The sequence below is a fragment of the Heptranchias perlo genome, chromosome 17 (assembly GCF_035084215.1).
Source record: "Heptranchias perlo isolate sHepPer1 chromosome 17, sHepPer1.hap1, whole genome shotgun sequence".
In the NCBI taxonomy this organism is placed as follows: Eukaryota; Metazoa; Chordata; class Chondrichthyes; order Hexanchiformes; family Hexanchidae; genus Heptranchias; species Heptranchias perlo.
Window position 1 is genome coordinate 24,651,971 of NC_090341.1, and position 21,592 is coordinate 24,673,562.

The 21,592-nt window shown below is 44.0% G+C and overlaps 1 protein-coding gene and 1 long non-coding RNA gene across 2 annotated transcripts in view; one reads left to right on the forward strand and one right to left on the reverse strand.

Moving 5' to 3' along the window:
• cacna2d3a (calcium channel, voltage-dependent, alpha 2/delta subunit 3a) overlaps nucleotides 1-21,592 on the forward strand; it is a 633,142-nt gene that overhangs the window by 196,958 nt on the left and 414,592 nt on the right. Inside the window, exon 4 of the mRNA XM_067998742.1 lies at nucleotides 3,570-3,629. Coding sequence (XP_067854843.1) covers nucleotides 3,570-3,629 — 60 coding nt within the window. The remainder of the gene's footprint in view (nucleotides 1-3,569; nucleotides 3,630-21,592) is intronic.
• Nucleotides 1-21,592, reverse strand: part of LOC137334183 (uncharacterized) — a 127,362-nt gene that overhangs the window by 6,090 nt on the left and 99,680 nt on the right. The gene's annotated exons all lie outside the window — the stretch shown is intronic.

Sequence of the window (21,592 nt, forward strand, 5' to 3'; positions counted from 1 at the left end):
CTTTGCCAGTTGCTGTAAATCTCACCACAGCCCTTAACGTCTTAGCCACTGGCTCCTTCCAGTCTGCTACAGGGTGCATCTCCCGTATCTCCCAGTCTGCAGTGCATAGCTGCATTAAGAAGGCCAACAATCCCTTGTTCACCAGGACTGACCAGTACACCACCTTCCACATTGATCTCAACAGTCAACTCGAAAGAACTTGGGGATTTGCAGTAGTGTTTGGCTTCCCTAACATCAACGCGTCATTGGCTGCACACATGTTGCCATTAAGGCACCAGGACACCAACCAGCAACATCTGTGAACAGGAAGAGCTACCACTCCATGAATCTTCAGCTAGTCTTTGATCACAGAAACAGGATCATGCAAGGTTGTGCAAGGTACCCAGGCAGCTGTCACAACGCTTTTATCCTGCGACACTCAACCATCCCCCCAATATTTGACCCTTTCATCAATATGATGGGATGGCTGCTGGGGGACAAGGAATACCCCCTACACATGTGGCTCATGACACCTCACCTCAACCCCACCATGTCTGAGCAATACAGATATAATCAATGCCCTGGGACCACCAGGATGATTATTGAATACACCATAGACCTGCTGAAAAAAAGGTCTGACGGCTCCCTAAAATATGCCCCACAAAGCATCTCCATATTGTGTTGCATGCTGCACAACCTTGCCATACAGAATGGACTGGATTTGGAGGAGGCACATCAACTGCAGCAGTCCTCATCAGATGAGGAAGACCAATGTGAAGGTGAGGAAGTAGTAGAAGGAGGGCCGCCTCAAAGCCCCGCAGCAAGAGATGCAAGCGATGAATTACTTACACAGCGATTCCGATGACCCGCCCTGAAAACTTACACAAAGCCCGTCTGCATTCGCAGTCCTTCCCTCCCTCACCACTCCTTTAATCTCCATTAAAGAACATTGAAACCATTCAGCCAACTTTTTATAAATGACATACTGACAATGCAGACGCAGAAGCTGCTATTAAACCACACTGCAGACCAAAATGCTAAATATGATTACGGTGATGAATTTAATTCCCAACACAATAATTGCCTTCAATTCATTTCTCACCCAAGTGTCAACCCATGGTGCCTTTCTTCTAAGAAGGTTTCAGAAGTCTACGATTCCTATGAGGTACTCCATGATGACCTATGAACTCCAAGAAACAGTTCAGAAATTTGGCTCACAGGCATGACACATTTAATAGGCAAAACCCATTCTAAATGTGGATATAGGAATTTATAATGTCAAAAAGTTGACACAAAAATTGTGATTAAAAACATGACAACAGGAAGTCAAGTGGTGCAGACAGGAAGTGGCATAGATGTAAGATTTTTAATAAGAGACCAATATTACTGTGTACACTGTATGCAAAGAGTGATTATACTATGATCTGTTAATAGTCTTAGCCTAATATACAAAGGCATTTTTTCTCATCAAGTTGTTCTGCCTTCCTGATTCCTTGCTAGGACACAGTTCCATGTGACTCCCTCTTGTATACTGGCCAAGTGATCATTATTCATTGCTCATCTTGACAGTGTCACCAGGCTACTGTTCCATTGGGGTGGGTGCATCAGAATTTCTGATCTTGTCCTTACCCGATATCTACACATACATGCTTCAAACAAGAAACAATGAGTAGTGATCAGGAACAGAAACTCTGACTGATTTCCCCTTTGGTAACCTAGGGGAGTTGCGATCTATGGTAGCATGCCTCCTGTCACCCTGGCTGAGATCAGCTAACTCAGCACAGATCGAGGCCCTTCCTGGTCATATACACACTGGGTAAACATGCTAAACTATCAGGGAAACCCCATGAAGTCATTTCGGTACATCGCTGCTATTATAAACCATGAAAACTGCAACTAACAATCTTGAAATCCAAAATTGGAACGACTAATTATGGCTGCAAGAATATATTTGAAAGTCTATTTGGAGACCATTTACATTTGAATTGGTTTTTAGCACACATCATCGTGAAAAATGCTTTGACCTCAAGAAAATGGCACACTATCATTATGAATTAAGTTAAATAAAGATTTGCAGATGCATGAGAATATAACAACTGCATTTATATTGTGTTTCTAAGGTAGAAAAATGTAAAAAATAGTATAGTGAATATGTTGTTGAGAAGAGGAGTACAGTCCTCTCGAGGAATCGTTTTGGATCAGAATGTTTTGATTCTGTTAAATAAATGCTTCTCTGAAGCAGAATGATTTCCAATGCCATGTAACGATCCCCTGAATTCTGCTGCTGTATTTTAATAGCACTTCAAATAAAGACTGGACTTTTATGTTAGTCTTTCTCAGATAATGCGCTGCATATTACACATTACATAGTTTGGTCCTACCTGGATTCTTTCCAAATACAGCTAGACAGAAACAATATTTACAGTTTGAAGCCTGGATTATTTTATGCTTTTTCTTATCTTTGTAAAAATAATACAATGCAGCAAAGCCCATTGAGCCCCAGTTACTGGTTGGGGAAACCATCCAGTCAAGTATTGCTGTGAGCACCTTGTCCCGGCCCAGTTTGAAGTTGCCTGACTCACAAAACACAAACTAGCCACATCTGACAGTATCTCTCTTTCTCAGTTCCAGGAGTTCTTAAATTACATCTCACTACTTAATGTTAATTAGTTTTATTAATTACCCTGAACTCTGCGGCTACCAGCATTTTAATTAAAGACTGTTCTTTGGCGTTAGTATTTCAAAAACAAAAAGTCAATGGAAAAGTAAAATTGGGCGTGGTGTAAAACGGACAGCCGATCCAATTCTGTCCGGTTCCCAATGGGTGAGTTAGGTTAAAATTACCATCAAAGTGTTAAAAAATTGATTATACTTAACGTTCAGTCCTATCTGGCTTCCTTCCCAACAAATCTAACACAATCTATAGTTTAAAGGTTCAGTTTAATTCTCGCATATTGGAATAAATTGTATTTTTTGTTTTAATTCCCTGACCCAGGATGATTCACTTATCTAATGGATACATTTTTAGGTGATTCATTTTGTTTTTTATTCTCTTGACAAGTGATTTCTCCATAACAAACTACTTGTACTGATCTGTAATTGAATTTAACAGTATTTATTTTTGCTTTTGTGGTCAGTTAATAATTTTTAATGGTTCAAAGGTAAGGATATGTTTACCAAAATCATTAAATTATAAAAATATATATACATATATACTTTGCTATTTAATGTGCATGTAGTAAATATTAGTGTATATGTGACACACTGTGACTGATTTTCATCCCCCCTCCATTAGACAGGAATGGCCGGCAGCACAATGGCAGTGCAGGACTTACTGCCCCATTTCTACTCTAGTCTTGGTCACTGCCATTTTGAATGGGGGCTTTGAAATGGGCAGCCCAGGCACTCACTGGAAACAGGCGGGAGTCTCATCAACCTATTTGAATATAGTTTTCTCTACCTCAATATTCATGTACCAAGCATATGTCAGTGACCAAAGGTAATAATGTAATATAAAAATGTAAATATAAAATAACATACAAATAAAATTAGCTTGTCTAATTTAGATGCATTTTGTTTCTCCTTCACAGCGTCTGGTTGAAGCTGCTGAAAATGCTCATTTGGAGCACGAATATAATTCAGATTTGGAGGTAAGTAAATGATCTAATCAGGAATGTGCTAGCTAGTTTATTTTCACTAATCATTGAATGTTGTATTTGAACAACTGAGTATATATAATGAAGTGTTTCAGTGTCTAAAATAGACTCTTAACCTGTTGACCTTTAGGTGGTAATGCATCATTTTCTGCTACATTCCTATGAATGGTTGTGCACCTGATTATCATTTATTCTAAGGATAATGGAAAAGTTTTCCCTAAAACCTACCTCCACAAAATGACTCGGTGTGACTAAATTTAAAAAAAATCAGAATTAGCATTACTGTTAATAAGCTAAACTCTCTTAATTTTTTGCTATCATTAAGTTTGAATTATATCATGTCAACATTTCTGCATCATATCTAATGCAAGTTGGTTTGAATTAGTGGAGTTTTATTATATTTTGAACATATTATAATTAACAATTATAGTTATAAATTCCATTTTCAGGAAGGGGAAAACAAATTGTTTTATGAATAGAGGATTTATTTAGCATTAGTGTTTTCAACACAATCTGCTGTTTGTATCCAATGACTCCTGGAGGTGAAGAGTTCTGTTTTCCCAGTAAAAGCCCTAAGATTTTGATTAGTGTTATGTAGTGATGAGGGTAGACAGTCTTTTTGGTTTGTTAAATGGCCACTGAATACCTGTAGCATATACATTTGAAGGTGGGTATGATTTGAAGTTATTGATAGTATTAAATAGATAGAAAACAATTGTATACAAGGTACAAAATAAATAAGGAAGGAGCATAACTTTTATTTCCCTGTGCAGAACTTGGAGAAGCCTATTTATTTTCGTACATAATTGCAGGATAAGACAGAAACATATACAGTTTGCCATTCTACTCAAAAAAATATTTTGCAGCAATTTTCTTTTATAAAGATGTCACCATCCTGTCCAATAATGTTGTTTCCTGAATAATCTTTATATTGCTTGTTAAATTGCTTGACATACTATCTGTTATGCTAACAGTGCGGAGACCCAGTTTATTTAACAGGATGAGGTTTAATTTGTCCATCTGTATTAACGTAAGTGCCTGGAAGTCCACAAGCAGGAGAAGAAGTAAATGGGAGTCTGGGGGCATTAATAATCGAGAAAAAGTATTGGGGACAAAAAAGGAATCAGTTGAGTGTAATAAGTGTAAAAACCCAAAATCAGGTGAAAAAGACGACGTTACAGCTGGGAGACAGAACTGAAAAGTTTGCTCAAAAGAGCCACCCAGTGGCCACAGTGTGGAATAGCATTGTGACATCAACATAGGAAAATTGAATGGGAAATGTAGACATAGACATTTATAATGGCAAAAAATTATACGAAAGTGTAGCCAAAAATATGACAAGACAACAGGAACTTAGGAAGTGCATTGTTGACATTGTCCAGGTGAATCTTAATTTTAGTCAAAATTATCCCTACATTTATTCTAATCTATCCAAATTTCTTTAATTTGCCTGATTGGCTAATTCTAATACGTGATTGTCTCCCAGCCCTGATTTCCATTTTCTCTGGAAATGCAGCAGACCAAGTAAGCTTAAAACAAACTAAAAACAATTGAACAGTTCCAAGCTAGGTGTAAACGAAGGAAGGTTTAAATTTTTTAAACACTGATTTTTACAATTAGGGCAATTTACGCCTTCTACCTATACGTGTGTCTCTTTTTTACAAAGGCAAAGCAATCTTAAAAGGTGTGTTTCAGTTCCCTCTCGCCAAGAAAATACCAGTTATGCTGTGTCCAACGTGTTAATTCACCTGCCCAATCAAATAAACCAAGAAATCTGATCTGCAGCATGACCTATAATTGACTCCAAAATTCATTTTAAGAACACAGAGTCTTGCAGCAACATACACCTTCATTCTATTTTATATGGCATAATGTTATATATTTTATTTGAAAATAACTTTTGGGTAACTCCATCTGAATCAATGTAAAATTCCATGTTAAAAAATATATGAGATTATAAAGAGAGGCCAACAATATAAAAACAGAAATAGGAAAACAAGGTTTTATGCTGGGTTGTTTTATGGATGATGATAATAATAATACTAACATTAGTAATAAAACAAACTTGAATGAGATGGATGCAGTAATTGTATCAATTAAATACGCAATTAAAACCAAGATTAACTGAGATTAAAATTTTTAATTGTGAGATTAATTTCAATTAATTTTTTAATCGCTTGACAGCCCCAGTTTGAATATTAAATATTTGATGAATTTCAATATAAAATTCTTCACAGGATATTTATAACAATATTATGAACTATTCAAGGTTATCTTTTGAGAGCCCTTATTATTTTTCTACAGTTTAATTACTCATTTGGACCATGTTTTTCCCTGATTGACAAGTTGTGACTAAAAGGCAATGCAATATCAATAGAAATGGAGGGTGGGGAATAACAACAAATAACAACAACATGCTCATTTAACATAGAAAAAAAGTCCTAAGGCTCTTCATTGAGGCATAAGGAAAAAATGAACACTGAGCAACAAGAGGAGATATCAGGAGTGCCTACTAAAACGTTGGTCGAAGATGTGGGTTTTAAGGAGGGCCTTCAAGAAGGATAGGGAAGCGGGAGGGTTTAGCGAGGAATTCCACAGTATGGGGCCTAGGCAACTGAAAACACAGCTGTCAATGGTGGGGTGAAGGGAGGATATTGTACAAGTGATCAGAGTCAGAGGAATGGAAAGTTTGGTGGGGAGATTGATCAGCTGGAGTAGGTTACAGAGAAAGGGAAGGGGTAAACCCATGAAGGGATTTAAACATAACAATGAGAATTTTAAATGAGAGTATCAGAGACTACAGAGAGGTTGAGGAGGATGGTGCAATTGACGGTGTCAGAGACTACAGAGAGGTTGAGGAGGATGGTGCAATTGACGGTGTCAGAGACTACAGAGAGGTTGAGGAGGATGGTGCAATTGACGGTGTCAGAGACTACAGAGAGGTTGAGGAGGATGGTGTGATTGACGGTGTCAGAGAGTGCAGAGAAGTTGAGGAGGATGGTGTGATTGACCATGTCAGAGACTATAGAGAGGTTGAGGTGGATGGTGTGATTGACGGTGTCAGAGACTACAGAGAGGTTGAGGAGGATGGTGTGATTGACGGTGTCAGAGACTATAGAGAGGTTGAGGAGGATGGTGTGATTGACGGTGTCAGAGACTATAGAGAGGTTGAGGAGGATGGTGTGATTGACAGTGTCAGAGACTACAGAGAGGTTGAGGTGGATGGTGTGATTGACGGTGTCAGAGAGTGCAGAGAGGTTGAGGAGGATGGTGTGATTGACGGTGTCAGAGACTACAGAGAGGTTGAGGAGGATGGTGTGATTGACGGTGTCAGAGACTATAGAGAGGTTGAGGAGGATGGTGTGATTGACGGTGTCAGAGACTATAGAGAGGTTGAGGAGGATGGTGTGATTGACGGTGTCAGAGACTATAGAGAGGTTGAGGAGGATGGTGTGATTGACGGTGTCAGAGACTACAGAGAGGTTGAGGAGGATGGTGTGATTGACCATGTCAGAGACTATAGAGAGGTTGAGGAGGATGGTGTGATTGACGGTGTCAGAGACTACAGAGAGGTTGAGGTGGATGGTGTGATTGACGGTGTCAGAGACTATAGAGAGGTTGAGGAGGATGGTGTGATTGACAGTGTCAGAGACTATAGAGAGGTTGAGGAGGATGGTGTGATTGACAGTGTCAGAGACTACAGAGAGGTTGAGGTGGATGGTGTGATTGACGGTGTCAGAGACTACAGAGAGGTTGAGGAGGATGGTGTGATTGACGGTGTCAGAGACTATAGAGAGGTTGAGGAGGATGGTGTGATTGACAGTGTCAGAGACTACAGAGAGGTTGAGGTGGATGGTGTGATTGACGGTGTCAGAGACTACAGAGAGGTTGAGGAGGATGGTGTGATTGACCATGTCAGAGACTATAGAGAGGTTGAGGAGGATGGTGTGATTGACGGTGTCAGAGACTACAGAGAGGTTGAGGAGGATGGTGTGATTGACGGTGTCAGAGACTATAGAGAGGTTGAGGAGGATGGTGTGATTAAGAACATAAGAAATAGGAGCAGGAGTAGGCCAATCGGCCCCTCGAGCCTGCTCCGCCATTCAATAAGATCATGGCTGATCTGATCCTAACCTCAAATCTAAATTCATGTCCAATTTCCTGCCCACTCCCCATAACTCCTAATTCCCTTTACTTCTAGGAAACTGTCTATTTCTGTTTTAAATTTATTCAATGATGTAGCTTCCACAGCTTCCTGGGGCAGCAAATTCCACAGACCTACTACCCTCTGAGTGAAGAAGTTTCTCCTCATCTCAGTTTTGAAAGAGCAGCCCCTTATTCTAAGTTTATGCCCCCTAGTTCTAGTTTCACCCATCCTTGGGAACATCCTTACCGCATCCAACCGATCAAGCCCCTTCACAATCTTATATGTTTCAATAAGATCGCATCTCATTCTTCTGAACTCCAATGAGTAGAGTCTCAATCTACTCAACCTCTCCTCATATGTCCGCCCCCTCATCCCTGGGATTAACCGAGTGAACCTTCTTTGTACTGCCTCGAGAGCAAGTATGTCTTTTCTTAAGGATGGAGACCAAAACTGTATGCAGTATTCCAGGTGCGGCCTCACCAATACCTTATATAACTGCAGCAATACTTCCCTGTTTTTATATTCTATCCCCGGATTGATGGTGTCAGAGACTACAGAGAGGTTGAGGAGGATGGTGTGATTGACGGTGTCAGAGAGTGCAGAGAGGTTGAGGAGGATGGTGTGATTGACCGTGTCAGAGACTACAGAGTGGTTGAGGAGGATGGTGTGATTGACGGTGTCAGAGACTATAGAGAGGTTGAGGAGGATGGTGTGATTGACCGTGTCAGAGACTACAGAGAGGTTGAGGAGGATGGTGTGATTGACGGTGTCAGAGACTATAGAGAGGTTGAGGAGGATGGTGTGATTGACCGTGTCAGAGACTATAGAGAGGTTGAGGAGGATGGTGTGATTGACCGTGTCAGAGACTACAGAGAGGTTGAGGAGGATGGTGTGATTGACGGTGTCAGAGACTATAGAGAGGTTGAGGAGGATGGTGTGATTGACCGTGTCAGAGACTATAGAGAGGTTGAGGAGGATGGTGTGATTGACCGTGTCAGAGACTATAGAGAGGTTGAGGAGGATGGTGTGATTGACCGTGTCAGAGACTATAGAGAGGTTGAGGAGGATGGTGTGATTGACCGTGTCAGAGACTATAGAGAGGTTGAGGAGGATGGTGTGATTGACCGTGTCAGAGACTATAGAGAGGTTGAGGAGGATGGTGTGATTGACCGTGTCAGAGACTATAGAGAGGTTGAGGAGGATGGTGTGATTGACGGTGTCAGAGACTACAGAGAGGTTGAGGAGGATGGTGTGATTGACGGTGTCAGAGACTACAGAGAGGTTGAGGAGGATGGTGTGATTGACCGTGTCAGAGACTACAGAGTGGTTGAGGAGGATGGTGTGATTGACGGTGTCAGAGACTACAGAGAGGTTGAGGAGGATGGTGTGATTGACGGTGTCAGAGACTATAGAGAGGTTGAGGAGGATGGTGTGATTGACGGTGTCAGAGACTACAGAGAGGTTGAGGAGGATGGTGTGATTGACGGTGTCAGAGACTATAGAGAGGTTGAGGAGGATGGTGTGATTGACGGTGTCAGAGACTACAGAGAGGTTGAGGAGGATGGTGTGATTGACGGTGTCAGAGACTACAGAGAGGTTGAGGAGGATGGTGTGATTGACGGTGTCAGAGACTACAGAGAGGTTGAGGAGGATGGTGTGATTGACGGTGTCAGAGAGTGCAGAGAGGTTGAGGAGGATGTAGATGGATAATGCACCACAGTCACAATCACAGAGCATGTCATTTTTGATTGGTGATTACCAGACATTTTCAGACACTGCTGTCTTTGATTGGAAATGTCCTTATGTGGTTGAAATGCAGAACAAAATTTCCATTACCAGCAACCATTTGACTTTCAAATTCAATATCCCATCTCCAGCCCAACTATGACAACTGAACAGAGGATAGGCACATGTTTCTTCAAGATGACACTGTGATCGTGACGAAAAATCTCACACCTAGAAATTGCCAGTTTTTACAGCTCTGTCTTCTGATTTGCTTTCTCAAACCCATCTTTGGGCATTTCTGTCTGCTTCTGCCCTATGTCATTATCCCATTCATTTCCACATGAAGCACCACCACCAGCTCCTCTCCTGCAGTCAGTCCCAGCCCACATATCCTGACTTCATTCTTAAAATAAAAATAACTATCTACACATCACCATTGGATCTCCTACTACTATACCCTCCATTTTCCTCACCATAGCCTTTTCCCTTGTTCCACAAAGTTGTTCTGGTTCTCATTATCTGGAACCTGCTTGATACTGTTATTTGCTGCTGTTACTTTTCTTACAGCCTCTTTTTACTGTAACCCAATCACTGCCTCCTCTGTTAGCTTCATCACCCTCTCTTCCAGCTGGTCCCCATGCTCCACTGTTTTTCTTACTGAGTCCCAGACCGGACATTTATCATTTATGAACCTTTTGCGCTCAGAAATCCCCACGAACATATGAACCCTACACTCCAAATCCATTATTAACTCTTTCAGGTAACTGATTAGCAAATAATATTCATAACCAGTAGCTCTGTATGATTCTCAGTTCTAATGACTATAAACATATGTTACACACGAACCATTGCTGTAATTTTATCTTCCATCCCCTTATACAATGAGGCCCTGATCTAAAAGTATTTATGGCCTTCTCACGATATTAAAACATCCTTTAAATAACCTAATATTTTACTTAACTTAAATACAGATTTAACTGACATTTAATTATATATCTGGATTAGGTGTTGCTGCAAAGATATCTCTCATTTCGCAGAATAAATTTAATTTTAAAAAAGAAAACTTTTGGCAGTCACCCAATTGCTTCGCCACTTCCTGGGAGCCTGAGAGAAATGAAATGTTGTTCATTGTGAAGAACAGCTGCAAAGTGAACTATTGCACTGAATGTGCAATTCAATTGTTGTACTTAGTGAGCCTCATACTGAGATAAAATTGAACATCCATTATATTCATTGCAAACACAATGGTTCCATACAGCAAATTATCATATTACTTTTTGCTAACAAAGGTAAAGGTATCCTTCCACACAAGTAAAGACTATGTCATGAAAATATATGTGCATATGAAATGGCATAATACTGTGATATTTGTAGTAAGGCCCATTACAAAAATTGAGCCATTTGCAAAACAAATTCAGAAAGTAGAAGAAAAAATTATGTTAACAAACCAACAAAAGCTTTGCCAATAGGAAAGAAACTCCTGAATTAATGAAAAAATACAGAGGATGAGCCATAAAATACACCAAAGATACAGAGTGATTTGAGAGAGAAGTAGAAACCGTGAACATAGCTTTGATGGAAGACCTTATGATAGTAAAGTGTTTCATTGTGTGCAGCACAAAATCCTGCCAAATGCTTTTGAAGTGTAAAATACAATGACATTAATTACAAAATTGTTCAAGAACAGAGTTCCAGAGATGTGTAACATAGGCAAGAGGATTGTCAATGGAAAGCCCATGCTAGACACCACCTAATGGGTGTGGATTAGGTTAGACTATACTTTGAGAGCCAACAGCAGCTTCCATAACTTCAGATGCATGACACCTGTCCAGTGCTGAGGCGGGAACATTGGCCCCTTAATTTAAAAAATCCAAATTTTATGTCTGTACACACTTCCTGTCAACTTGTTCCATTGTAAACTCTTATGTCCATGCTCATAATAGAAACTCCTAATTACACCCTCCTACCAGTGGTGGTGCGGTAGTGCCTCAGTTTGGTATCTGCCAGATCCTCAGCCTATACAGCAGAGAAACTTTTATGCTCCGAGCAAGTTTGCATCTCCGCCTTGCAACTGTAAATAACAATATAAACTCAACGTATTGTTTCAAAATAGAACAGAACTCAATTATCTCTGACTGGCCTGGACTAATATTTCACACCCTCTAACCCTGCTCCACCTGAAGAATTTCCATGGGGGTTTTGCCAAACATCTGCCATGGCTTTGGTGAAATAGCTGCTGAAATCCCGGAAAATATACCAAAGTTACGGCAGACCAGCGGGGGAGCCCTCTTGGTCTCATTTCCTCGTGTGCAACGCTATGGGAGCATGACTCGTATTAATAAAATGTGAGAACAGTTACAGAATGTGAATTACCTCTCATTTATATTTAGTGCTTATATCTAGCCAAACTGGAATTTAGTTTAAAAATTAGCTTTGATCCATGGCACATTCAAATTAGAGCAACATTTCAAGTAAGTACTCTTTCAGTTAAATGTTGTCTAGTCTTGTGAAATGGCATTTCATTTGAGGACTATTTTGGAGCTTTTTTTCTGAATTCACTTGTAACATTTATCAAAATAAAATATCTATTTTTCTCACTCTATGCGTGGAGATGAATAGGATATTTAATTTTGAATCCGATATTTATTGCATTACTTCTAAATACATTTTTACAGTTGGAGAGTTGACATAAACTTAGTCATGGTGACACTGCCTGAAAAACTGTTACAGTAATCCGTGACATCAAGTAATGTAATCTATCAAAGTGATTTCCTTTCCATAAGCCACTTTTACTGAGTCATTGGTTTGCTTTTTACTATTTAATGTGTGATTCTAATATTTGAAAGTAAAATGTTCATTAAATATTTGCATTGTTAAGAATTTGTTGGTGTAGAATTGCGCAGGCTTAATGCTGGGTGAAGTGCATATTCTTCACTGTAATCAGCATTGGGTCCCAGTCTGGTTGTCACCAGTGAGAAGAGAAGGCAATAGCAAAAGAGAGGGAGAACCATGAGGTTAATCTGTAGAAAGATAAGGAAATTTGTTTAGGGGTGGGGAAGGTGGAGGTAAACAGATATATAAAGAGGAGCTGGTTAATTGGGAAGATGGAGAGGGACAGGCGAGGTGTGAGATTAGATGAAGGGTGAAAAATAAAACAGGTAAAATGTGGGAATGCTGCTTATCTGGAAAATAATGAAGATACACCTGTATTATAACAATGTTCCACAATAATGGACACAGTACAGCTGGAAGAACAAACTGTTAGTTGTCAGGCCACATATGATGTAAAGTAGATTATCTCACCAAGTTCGGCACAATTTGGAGGCTTGGGTCTAGAAATTCGATTGTGCCGTGCCCGTTTTTCAGGCGTTAAATCGGTGAATAAGTCTCAGATATGGCAGGCAGGAAGCACGCGCTTATTTTGAGCTGAAAAACACTGAATAACTTATGTAAATAAAGGTCCTAAGCTGTTGAAGGACCCTTTTCCAATTCTGATATGCCCCAACGCCTGACTCGCCACGTGGTAAACTCGCTCAGCAACTTGTGGCACTAACAAGCAGGAAGGACTCTTCTCCAGCGCTATTTAAAAGGATCATGCAGTACTTAGAGGTTAGTTGCTGGTTTGTCATTTCAGGCTGCTGGTTAACTTCTGGATTTTTTTTTGGTCTGTTTCCTGACTCAGTTTCCTTGATTGCTGAGAAGAAGATTTTGCTGGTGTTGCACTGCTGTTGGCTGCCTTATAAATAGATTGACTGCAATCATAGGTGGTCTGATAAGGCTGCCTTCGAGGCTGGAGGAGGAGGGCAAGCAGCAAGGAAGAGAGTAGGAGCACCTACTATTACCTGGTAAATGCTCATCAGCCTCCTTTGGTAGGCTGAGCCCTTGAAGTTAGCATCAGAATCCTCTGCAGCAGAGCTACTATGTGACCTCGCTCTCTGGTGAGCTGTCACCTGCAGCGTCCTATCCCCCTGCTCTAACTCCTGCGCACTTGTGCCCAGTGAGTCACCATTTGAAGACCCCTCCTCTAGCCTAGCCTCGAATGTAGACATGGTGCCAGTATCTGAACAGGTGCTTACGAGGGTGAGGACAAATGAAGCTGCATCATCAGAAAGGCTGGCTTCCTCTTCCTCAATTGGTAAGGTATGTCCACATCTTCACCACTTGAAACAAAAGAGAGGGACAAGAGTTAGCTTTTAGTGTAAAGAGAGAAGTGGAGAGAGAGAAGTGGAGAGAGAGAAGTGGATGATGAAGGCATCTGCAGTTTGTCCTGCAGAGTGTGTAGGGTGAGATAGAAGTAATAATGGAAAAGGTGTGATGAAACCCTGTGCGACATCTCTTCCAGTGTTGCCAGTTGCCACGGCCATGACTTGGCCCGTGATGGCCAGCACGTTTTCTTCGGCGGGGGAAAGGGTGTGCAGGTGGGTATTATGTGTTGTGAGTATTGTGAGTAGTGAGGCTCGAGGTGGTGGTGGTGTGAGCAGAGACTAAGTCCCGATAATAACGTGGAGGCAGGAAGGGAGCAGGGGGGGCAGATTTAGCGGCTAGGAAACCTGGAAATATGGGTTTCCAGGAGGTCCTGCCGAATTCAACGGCAGGACCTGTTTTAAATTTTTCAAATTGGTTACCTGCCCAGAGCCAGCTAGATTGAGAGGCTGGATGTCGGGCAGGAAGACTGGTGGCGCCAGGCCGCAGCCGGGGAGCGGAGCGGAGTGGAGAGGAGGAGGGAGGGACAGATTATGGGCAGTGGAGGACATCAGGGTGGGGGCCGTGGAGGACATCGGGGAGGGCTGGGGAGGACATCGCAGGCCGGGAGGAGGAGATAGGGGGGTCCAATGCCATGAGGAGATCTGGTGGTGATGGGGGGGAGAATTGGACATCGGAGGTCAGGGGGGAGTTGGACACCAGAAGTTGGGGGGGGCGTGTCGGACATCGGAGGTCCAATCGCGGGGGTGGGGTCAGCCAATTGAGTGGTTCCAATCACAGGGATGGAAGCAGGTAAGCTTTGTGGGCCGAGGGGAAGCACTCCTGCTCCTCCTTGCCCACAAGCAGTGCTGGAAAGGTACTTAGCTGTTCTATTCAGCTGTTCTCGCCTTCCTTCAGCTGTCGGGTTTACTGAGGCCCAGAAAACCTGGCCCCCAGGAGTTAAGTGTGAAAGAGAGGTTTAATTTGAGGCAAGCAGCCTCCGGAGAGCAGGTTAGTCGCCCACCCCTCAACCTGTCTCCATTAAAACTGGAAGGGGGTGCGTGGAGGTTTCTGATTTTTAAATTTTTAACCCCTCCCTGCCTCCTCCCCCGCCTGTCCTGTGGGGTTAAATTTACCCCTTAAGAGAGCTTATCTCTTTGACAACTCTGGTGAGGCCGTTGAAATTGAACTTTTTACGGCATTGCAGCCATGTTCTTGGAGCTAAGCTCCTGGCCTTGACCTCCTAAGGACCTCTTCCCATTGTCGCCTGGAGGGCTTTCTGCCCCCTGGCGGTGGGGGGTTGGGGGGGGGAAGAGGATCTCCCTCCTCCTGTCCACTGTCTGCACCAGGGCCTCCACGCCAGCACGGAAAATCTTGATGCCCTCTCTGTGCTTGCTAGAGCCATTTATCTGTTCGGAAGTATTTCCCTCCTTCTGCAGCTAGACTGCACCTTCCCTTTAAGTGGTGCTGGCTGCCTTTAAAGAGAGGCAGAGACACCCAATATCCAGCCTAACAAACAGGCCAATGAATACTGCAGGTAGCGCTGGCTGCACGCCTAACTCATGATAATGAGCAGGCAGCACGAATATTACCTACTGCCTCGGACGACACTAACAGGCATGTGCAGCGCGCACCCCGCCCCCTGTGCACCCTTATTTGGTTGCGATCGAATTTCTCGGCCTTGGAGTTTAGGTAGCACGTATATCTCTTAGGAATACACATTAAAATCACTATAACAGTTAAATCAATAGGGCAGTAAAAGGTGTGTAAAGGATTTTGTAATTTATTGTCATGCTGTATTAAAACTAATCAATTCTTAATCTTAATTCAAGTGACCCACTACTAGCCTTTTCTGTGATTTGTTATTCTTCATCAAATTCTCTCTACCAATAAAAAGGGCCATTAATTGTCTTTTATATTGAATGTTTGGAGAAAGGACAAAATCAATATTAGGAATGCTGTACCATCCTCTTGAAACTAAGATGATCTCTCATTGGTATTTACATGCAATTTAGAACGATGATTTTAGGAGTAACATTAAGGGGGAAAAAATTCGACAGGGCCCATTTTCGGGCGCGGATAGCGTAATCCGTTATTACCCCGCGCCCGATGGTCCCTACGTGAACTTCGTGCTGCCTGCTAATTAGAATGATTTCTCCGTGCAGCCTCTCAGCAGCATGGGAAGCAGGAAGCCGGAAATGGGGCGTGTTCAGCGCATGTCATCAGCAGCCTGCACCTCTTGGGACATGCACAGTTCACTAGGAGGAGGGAAAGATGGCTGGAAGGATGGCAGGACCGGCGCAAGACCGGGCCCCATGCTTCTCCAATGATGCACTGGAGGCCGTGGTGAAAGGGGTGGATGGAAGGACGGCCAACATATACCCGCAGGGTGGCAGGAGACCCTTCAGACTGCAGCTCTGCAGGCACTGGCAGGCTGTGGCGCAGGAAGTGAACATCAGGAACTGCGTGGGCGCAGTGCCGAAAAAAGTTCAATGATTTGACATGAGTGGTCAAGGTGAGTGAATTCAAGTGTTAAGTGGCACATCCTACCAACTGCATCACTGCTCTACGCATCACACTACCCGTCACCCACCCACCAACAAACACTGCCCATCCATACGCAATGCTGCATTTGGCATGCTGCATCTCACCCGCACATAGTACCACAATTGCAGGCCACACAACCACCATTAATAGGTCACACACACTGGCACCTATTCGACAACGACAGGCAGATCACCCGCACACCTTGCAGGATATTCACTGACACACTGTCTTCTGTCCTGCAGGAGAAGGTGGCGCATAACGGCCGGCAGCAGGAGGGACCTGAGGCTGGACGGGGACACTTGCACGTCCTCATCCCCCCTAGAGGAGACAGTGCTTTGGATCATTGGGCAGGCCGTTGCTGCATCCGTGACAACATGCAGTGCTGGAGGTCCCGATCAAGGAGGTCTCTGCATACCTGATGCTCCTTCTCATTTCCCACATCTCCCTCCTCCCATAATCTTTTCTGACTCACGTGCTGCAGATGCTGTCGGCACACACATCTCACTTGCTCCTCTCCCCACTCCACAACTCAACCTGTTTCCCTTTGTCATTGCAGATACCCAAGAACAGGTGCCGGCACCTTCCGAGGAGGAGGACACTGAAGCCACTCGATCTGACACTTGCTTCTACCAACTCAGATACTGACACTGCGCATTCTTTAGACGCGAGTTTAGAGGAGGGATCTGCACGTGGTGAGACACCGAGCACAAGTGCTCACTAGTTCTGCTGCAGACGAGTCCGATGAGGACTTTGATGGGCCAGGCTACAGAAGACAGCTGATAGCCGTACACCACCGTGGGGTACTGGAAAGCCTATGCACAATGACAAGGGGCATAGAGGAGTCCAGCTCCAACCTGGCACAGGGCTTTGCGCAGAGCTTGGAGCCCATCATTTCCAACATGGAACGGGTGGTCACCTCCGTAGCACACCTGTGGAACCCACCATAACGCAGCCATTGCAACACAAACCGAGGTCATCAAAGGTCTGCAAGCAACGGTTGCTGCTCAAACTGCTGCAGTGGAAGCGCAGACTGCTGCTATCGTGGCTTTGGGGACCACTGGGGCTTCCAGGGCATCACACCACTCCAGCAATCCATTCTCCAGCTGATCACCAGGATTGCTGAGGCGCCGCCCCGGGAGAGTGCCAGTGGTGCCATGGTAGTCGGACCTGCTGTCCTCTCTCAGGACGACAGCATTTCTGCTCCCATCCCTGCCACTCTGCCAGTGCCCTTGTTGTGGCCTATCAGCCAGCCAGGCCAGACTGCTGCAGCCCATGCTGAGATGGTGCAGTCTGAAGCCAGGCCCTCCCGGCCCAAAGCTGCTCGAGGTGGTCCTCCAAGGCCATCTCTGCACGCTCCTCCATTGAAGACCAGCAGCCTTCCACCTCCCATGTTCCAGTCACTGGGGAAGCACCTCGTAGGAGCATTGATAGGTAAAGGCACACGAACAACAGGCACTAATGCAATGCACAAGGGTGAATAGTTTTGTTCTGTTTCCATAATTTCATTTATTCATTGCTAAATGTGACTGTGAATTTGCATTTGGTGGTGGTTTTAATTTGTGCGAGGAGCTGAGGGGGAAACAATGTGTAATCAGATGGAGGGCGATTTGATTGTCTTGTGGGAGTGGAAAGGTGGGGAGTGTAGGACTATTGGTGAGTTGGGGGATGTAGTTGACCTTATTGATAGTGGGCATTGATCAGGCGAGCACGCAGAGCCCTTGCAACAAGGCGTCTAGTCCCTGTTGCACCCTTGCGTCTTCCTCCCCTCCCTCTCCTCCTTCTCCTCAGCCTCTTCCTCCTTCTCCTCCTCAGTCTCTTCCTCCTCAGCCTCCTCCTCCTCCACCTCTGGCTCAGGGTCTTCTCCGATCATTGGTGGCAAAGGCTGGTCCCTCACGATAGCGAGTTTGTGCAGCATGCAGTATACCACCACGAATCTGTCCACCCACTCAGGGGAGTACTGCAGGGCTCCTCCAGACCGATCCAGGTAGCGGAAGCGTTGTTTGAGGAGGCCTATGGTATGCTCCACAACGTTGCGTGTGGCAGTATGGCTCTCATTATAGGCCTGTTGTGCACGTGTGTGTGGGTTCCTGACCGGAGTCATGAGCCACGGCATGAGGGGATAGCCCTTGTCGCCCAGTAGCCAGCCTTTGACTTGCCGAGTCGGGTGAAAAATAGCTGGCACATCGGGCTGCCGCATGACGAAGGCATCGTGACTGCTCCCAGGGTAGCAGACATCGACCTCCATGACTCGATGCATATGGTCACACACCAGCTGCACGTTCAGGGAGTGGAAACCTTTATGGTTGATGAAGACAGCCGAGTTGATATGCGGGGCACGCAGGGCAATGTGCGTGCAGTCAATGGCACCCTGCACCATGGGGAAGCCAGCAATGTGAGCAAACCCCCGTGCTCGCTCATTCTGCTTGTCTCTGTCAAGAGGGAAGGTGATGAACCTGTTCCTCATCTGGTACAGTGCGTCTGTGACCTCCCTTATGCAGCAGTGCACTGCATACTGCGATATGTTGCACATGTCGCCAGCAGAGGCCTGAAATGATTCTGAGCCATAGAAATTCAGTGCCATGATGACCTTCACAGCCACAGGCAATGCTGTCCTTGCCCTGCTCTGAGGCTGCAGTTGTGGCCGCACCAGTTGACAGATCTCGGTCACGACCTCCTTGGTGAACCTCAGGCGTCGGATGCAATCCTCCTTGATCACGTTAAGGTAAGAGAATTGGTCCCGGAAGGCCCTCATTGGATAGGGCCTCCTGCTCAGTACCCTGCGCCTCTTTGTCCTTCCTCTCCTTGCAGCTTGACCTGCTGTGCGTGGCCTCTCTGCATGCCCAGTGGAAGCCCTAGCAGACCGTTCATGGTTGCCAGGAATGTTGTTCAACCACAATTCCGAACCGTAAGGCAATACCTGCCAAATCACTCTCAAATGTACTGTAGGAACTCTCAGTAAGTATAGGGAGCTTCAAAAAACACTTCCTATTCCACCAGCAACCAGAAGCAATAATCGAGCAACACCTGCATGGTTCCTTTAAATAGCACTGGTGGGGGGGTCTTCCAGGCACTCTAAGACACGTTCAGGTGGTTGGGGGTAAGACTGTGCGTTGAGTTGAGCGTTAAGTGCCAAATTGGTGTCTATCACTTAAAATCAGCGTTGCACACTGATAGCACGCATTTTCTCCCTACTTTACATGCTTCTGACGTTCGGTATTTGCGCATGTGCTAATTCTTATATCAAGATGGCGTCCGACGCATGTCGCGCTGGAAATGTGTGTGCGCAGCCAAGACGCGATTTTGGATGTTGGAGAGGCCTCGTAGCGCCAAAACAACGGGCGCTACATGGCCCAATTTAGCGCCCACTGTGTTCTAATTCTGTGTAGAAGACAGTGCTGATGTTACTTCTATGAACCTGAAAGAATGGGGCAAAAAGCGGATTGGGTGACAGTCATAGGAGAGATCTTTTTGTCAAGGTGATAATGAGTTCGGCCATATGGCACAATGAACATGTTCATTCCAACAGATGGTATGTTATATATTTTGTTTTATATACACTATAACTGAGGAAATAGCTAAGCCTCTGAATTTATCCAACATATTGATTTAGATTTGCTCTCTGGTTTGTTTCTTTGCGAAATGCAACTGTGTAGCCATACTTGTGATAGTGTGGCATTGTAAAAACTGAAGCACTAATTTGATACATCTTTCTTGTATTTGTGAGGAACTTGCTAACTGCAGAAAACCAAATGATGTGATAATGAAAGTAATGTAAAAAAGAGGCTCTTGTGTTCATTGAAGCACAATGGAATATGTCGCAAAAGAATTTCATGTAATGGTTCCATCTGATTTTGCTGTACCTCCCTCGTTTGAGTTAGCTTATTGTTTGAATAATTGTAATGTTGACAGATGATGCTGAATGGAATAATTTCCTTCAATGCATTTTCAACTAGATTGGTCTCTAGAGGCACTTAAAAATTCCTATGTTTCTTATAATATCCACGTTCAGTCCTACATGAGGTGTACAGCAAATGTGATGTATTGAGTGAAAGAGAATATTATAAGTATTTTGTGGCATTTAGTTTGGTCAATGAGTGGCACTGGCATTAACAATTGAAATTTTCCCACTGAAAGTATGAAAAATATCAGGAATTACATTATTTGCTTTTGAAATATTTGTCCTTGAGTGGCATGTTATGTTGCAGACATACAAATACCACTTATACTAATCATATACTAATGCCAATAGCATAATTGGGAGACGAAATATCTAGCTGGCAATAATTTTTTACTACTGTTGCACGGTCAGTACTAACTGTTGGATTATCTGCATGCTCACAAGGCCATTGTTGGGACAATAGCTATGAGCTCTGGTAAATATCTTTAATGCATTCAATTCTTACAGCCAACTAAATGGACATTGCTGCTTTCAAGTGCCCATGAGAGACACAATAAGAACTTGCAGTGTTTTTTTCATCTGCGAATGGAAGGGACTCGGTGCCAAATGAAAATCGGTTATAGTGCTGAAAGAATGAGTCTTCTGTCTACATGCCTACATGTCAGGATGAAAGGGAAGGGGCCACGGCTATTTCTGCATTTACTTCTCAACAATGAGAGGAGATTGAATTATTGATTTTAAGTTGTTTATTGGTTTGGTCCGGGTCCAATGTACTACAATTTGAAAGTATCAGTGAAATCAGGGGGGGCTTCATGTAACTTCCATCTGTTTGGGAAAGGGTATTTTAATCAAATGAAGCCACTTGTTGAACACCCTCTTCTGCATATGAATGGAGATTTATATTTGGAGTTCTCACCCGTGATGTAATTTTCCTCTCTGTGGCCAGGATAATGGACCCTGTCAGTCAATTGTAGATGGGAGTCTTGGGCTGGATTTTAACTTGGAGCCGGGAAGAGAGCGGGGGGGGGGGGGGTGGGGGGGGGGTTTGTGGATGGGAGACCTGAAAGTAAGGGTTTCCCGCAGATCCTACCGAATTTAATGGTAGGACCTGTTTTAAAATTTTTCAAACGGTTTCCTGCCCATTGGCCAGCTTGATTGACAGGCGGGCGGGAAAGCAGCGGATGGAAGATAAGTCGGAGTTTGAATGGGGGGAGGGGGGAGGGGAGAGATCAAGATCTTTGGGGGTTGGATGGGGGGTCGGGGAGAGATCGGGATCCTTGGGGTTTGGATGGGGGAGCAATCATGATGGGGAGGGGGAAGCCGAAGATTGCTGGGGAGGTGAGAAGTCGGACATTGGGGGGATCTCAGACATGGGGGGATCTCAGACACCACAGAGGGTCTTGGACATCGGGGAGATCTTGGACATCGGAGGGGCCTCAGACACGGAGGGGTCTTGGA